General features: G+C 39.0%; 1 protein-coding gene across 1 annotated transcript in view; it reads right to left on the bottom strand.

Moving 5' to 3' along the window:
• Window positions 1-275: 275 nt before the first annotated feature.
• The window catches only part of MRPS30 (mitochondrial ribosomal protein S30), a 5,137-nt gene continuing 804 nt past the window's right edge, over window positions 276-4,608 (bottom strand). Inside the window, exons 2-6 of the mRNA XM_009324641.1 lie at window positions 4,497-4,604; window positions 4,051-4,196; window positions 2,878-2,980; window positions 2,179-2,355; window positions 276-743 (exon numbers count right to left, since the gene is read on the bottom strand). Of these exons, the coding sequence (XP_009322916.1) occupies window positions 475-743; window positions 2,179-2,355; window positions 2,878-2,980; window positions 4,051-4,196; window positions 4,497-4,604 (803 nt within the window). The 3' untranslated portion in view covers window positions 276-474. The remainder of the gene's footprint in view (window positions 744-2,178; window positions 2,356-2,877; window positions 2,981-4,050; window positions 4,197-4,496; window positions 4,605-4,608) is intronic.

Below are 4,608 nucleotides of genomic sequence, written 5' to 3'. Positions count from 1 at the left end.
TTCACTTTTAAGAAACATTTTTTATTCTGAGCTCGCTTTCTCTTTAGAATGAGTAAACATTTAAGACAATTAATTTATGTTCAGGCACAAAATGAGAAATTTTTCACCGGTCCTGAGTATCAAGACAGCAGTTACCTAGCAACATAATCAGATGGTCATATGAATTCATACTTTGCTGTGATAGTTCAACACAGCTATGGATCTGCTACAAGAAAGTATTCACAACTTTAAATTAGTGCATTACACTTCTAACAGGAAATATACAAAAGACGTTAAGGTGTTCTAGACCTTTATTTTTCAGTGTACAGTATAATACATTTAAAATAAAGAAATAAGGCCCAAATACCACAAAAGATGTATATAGTGTTTGCTAGACAAATAATTGACTAAGAACAAGGCATATTCCAGCCCGTAATCCATGGAGTTACAATGAAGTTCAGGCACATAAACAGGAATATTTTATTGTTCGATGATTTACAACTCTTTTGGTCTGTTTAACAGAAAACGAACCAACTGAAGCAGAACTTCATCATTAAAGCCTTTCACACTACCATCTTCCACAACATCATACAATGGCTTACTGTCTGTACCCCAACAGATATTCTTCCGAGGGTTATTTTGAATAGTTTCTACAGTTAGTGCTAAAGTATTTAGCTGGTAACAAAAGAAAGCAAAGTATTTTCCATCAGTCACTACTGCCTGAGATACAAAAGGACGGGTCACATCTGCTTCATTCCAGAATCCTACAAAATAAAGAAACACCACTACTTATACAGGATTCATAATTCCTATCAGCACACATATCTAAACCCCAATCCTGAAACACAGAAAAATACTGGGAATTGCAGCAGCCACTTAGCGGGGAAAAAAGTCCTGTCTGCTTTGGCAACACAAGCATTCTTCATACAGACTAACTAAAATGCAACCACCAATTAAGGGTATTTCCAAGATCAGGGACACAGTGGCACATTTGCATTTTGTACATAGTTCCCTATCACTGACTGATAAAAACCCCACACTGATCAGCCAAGTGACTTTTCAAAATTACCTAAGGTATTAGTGCATCCAAGTCCTGCAAGTGATGTGAGGGGAAGTGTCATTCGACTATTCCATGCTTCTCACAGGGCAGTGAACATTTGTTTCACGACAGAAGCATGTATATGTATGCATGAGCATACTGACTATAGTAACCAGTGAGACCACAGCAAGAACACTATGTCAGTAAGTATTAATGCTTCAAACAAACCCCGCTGAGCATTAACAGTCTTTTTAAAATATTTTCTTTACATATTTATGCATGTGTGCTACCACACACAGTAATATTCTTAGAAGATATTTGGTATCATGTGCAATGAACACCACTAGAAACTGTTACAGAACAAAGAGCCAGTTTCATAGATTTGAATCGTACTGTCCTTTTAACTCTTAATGCGCTTACAACTGGAACCAGCTTTGAAGCCAAGACTTACTTGACTTCAGTGTTTTATGTCCACAAAAAAAAGTCAAGCTTTCTAACATACCATTACATTAAAAATTTGATGTAGAGCCAGTAATATACATCATAGTCAAAGGATTTTCTTCCATGTATTGTTTCACAAGTGAAACTACAAACCAGCAGGTATCTTCTAGTAACACTAGGTAATAATTGTATTTACATGAATAAGCAAAAGACTGATCTGGTCTATCCATCCAGGTCTTCTGGGATTTTTAGACAAACATAGGCATAAAATCCGAAAGTAAGGCTGCTGACATTTTTCTTTCACTGACTGTAGTTTCATAGATTTGACATTTCTGAAACAAGGGGCTAAGCAGCATAGTTGCTTCAGGAAAAAAAACCAAACAACCCTGCTTGGTATCTACCACCTTTCCCCATAACAAATGTGGAGTGAGCATGTCAATGTAGGACTGAGGTTTTTGCACAGGCTTAGTGTTACATATGAAAAAATATTTTTCTGTGTAATTAATTCTCCCTGAGTCAAAGTACTCAAAGACAAAGTCTTAACTAATTCCCTTGTATAAGGTCTGCTTCATTCATTGGTTCAATTAAACTTTCAAAGACCTACTTAAAGGATGGTCTTCAGAAGAAAAAGCATGAGAAAGGTGGTGGGAAGAAAAGGTTAGAGAACTTTATAGTAGGCATTCATCACCAGGAAGAATTTATCAAACTGACTGTCTCACCTTGATACATTGCTTGTGCTGCTGTCCAGGCAAAGAGACTTGCAATACCATTAGCTCGATAAACAACTTCAATCTGATCCTCAAGATTTGCTCTTACAAACCTCTCTCGTTTTAGTTTATCAGGAATAAGATGAAACTGGGTGTGTCCGTAACAGCATGGATCTGCTACCTTTGATCCTGTGTCCCCCCAAAAGAAAAAAAATTAAGTCACAGAACGCTCTTTATTATGCACACAAACACATCTTTATTATCAGCCTTCAAACAACAGAATATCTCTACTCTAGATCTGTATAAATGTTGAGATTCCTCCATTTCTCAGTGAGACTGGAGGGCTTGCCCAACTCCAAAGGGCAAGAGATCACATACTAAAATGTCTCTGACGAGATGTATCAAAATTCAAAGCCAGTTTTCTGCCAATTTTCTGTTCAACCCAACTCCTTCAAGCAAATTTGGACAGAGTACCATACCCACAGGAGGATGCTGCTCCCCTCCCATTGCCTAACTGACATGGAATCTCAATAGAGATTTATATACTCTCTATATATAGTATAGTTATATATAAAAATATGTCATTTTTTTCTGTTGGTGGGAGGAGAAAGGTCGGAAGGGCTGGTATCTGTTTGGGGGCAGGGAGGGAGTGTCGTTTTGGGTTTTTTACGCAAAAGAAGTAGTTAACATTTCATGACTTGAAACTCTTACCTATATATACCTTGTTTTCGTACTGCTTTTTGAACAACGGCAGTTTGGACGGTTTGTGATCAATAACAGGAACATCTCCAAGATCTGACTCCAGCGGTACAATCTTGAAGGAAGTAGAAGAAAGAAAAGCCATGAAGTTAAGTCACATTTCTGACATCAGGCCTCGTATAATATGCCACTTTCTGGTGAGACAGCAGAAAGTGTAAGTCTTGCTTACATACACCATATATATAATTTTAAGCAAAACTGACTTTTTGCAACAGAACTTCTTGTCTTGTAATGAATGCTAGTACACGCATCTTATATTGATGTCTGAATTTTCTGCGATATACAAAGAACATTGTGTGAAATGGTGCTAACAAAGCTGCCAATCGGTACTATCTTCAAAACCAGAACCCGCTTCTGTAGAAGATGAGCAAAAACATTTCTAGCAGCAGTCAATAAACTAACTTGAACCAGCACAGTGATTTTACAGGTATTCAGTGTTTTGCACTATGTAACATTTTTAATTGCCTAGACAGTTCTTCCAAAATGCCAAGGTTTGTAACATCTGACAGTATTAACCTAAGAAAATTGTACAATTAAGTTAGCAAGAAATGTTCAGCATTTACAGAAAATGGAGCACAGTTTTCTGTTTGTAGTGGAAACTGGGCAACAGACACTCACAGGCTACACAATTACCACTGTATAAACCTACAAGAAAAAGATTAGAATACTGAATCAGCTTCCAGAAAACTCAGCATTCAAGAAAACAACTGTAAAGCAGTACTAACAGGTAACAGAGCTCAGATTATATATTCTCCCTCTTACGCCATGCTTTCCTTCTCCATTTCTCTCATCTTATTCTCCTCCACTGAGAGAACGTTCCACACATTTCTTATTCTTGCCACCACTTACAAGCATAAAAGAAGTTAAAAATTCCATTTAATTAAGTGTAACAACATGCATTTTATCTAAAGCACACAGATAACCAACTTGCAGATATTGAGACAGTCTTCTGAACTTCAAAGCGCTTACAAGGTAGTAAGGGCATTACGACTTGAAAAATGCACAAATGTGCTACATGCCCAATTAACCAGGTCCTCCACGTACTACCTATTGCATGGTTTCAGTGGCAGTTAGAAACACAAGTGAAAATGCATGTGATTAACTTGCTGTTGAAAATATCCACACCTCTGGAAGCTGCTTTGGTACACGGATCTGGAGGTGTGGGTTATCATCTATCTGAAATCGCACAGGATCAACTCTACCCTTTCGATGTCCATGAACAACAACTTCCTCACCATGATGCCAGTAGTAGTTAACTTCAGGTTTTAGATCTGAAACAGAACAGATAGGAGATTTTAGATAGGAGGTTTTAGATCAGAAACAGAACAGGATAGAGAGAAACAGAGATCGCCCTTTTGCATTTAAACCCCTCCCAATTCTTGTTCTGTAGCTGCAGTAAAACAGAAAAACCAAAATCCACTCGCACCATGTGGAACAATGGGGACAAGCTGAATTACTAGCAATGGTCTGAACAACTCAGCTACACCAGGGACACTCCTGCCGGGTTCGCAGACCGGCCCCCCCCGCCCAAGGGTTCCCACTTCCCTCTCCCTCCCACCCCCGTTCCACACCAAGGGAGGAGGCAGCCAGCAGCGGGTTGCGACCGCACAGGAAAGCGGCGAGGGTGGAGACGCGCTGCGTAAGGAACGGCCCGGGGGGGTGATCCTGGTCGCGGTGGAGGAA

This window comes from Pygoscelis adeliae, unplaced genomic scaffold (genome assembly GCF_000699105.1).
Source record: "Pygoscelis adeliae isolate BGI_AS28 unplaced genomic scaffold, ASM69910v1 Scaffold320, whole genome shotgun sequence".
In the NCBI taxonomy this organism is placed as follows: Eukaryota; Metazoa; Chordata; class Aves; order Sphenisciformes; family Spheniscidae; genus Pygoscelis; species Pygoscelis adeliae.
Note: the sequence above shows the minus strand (reverse complement) of the source record. Positions and strands in the feature narration are given on the sequence as shown.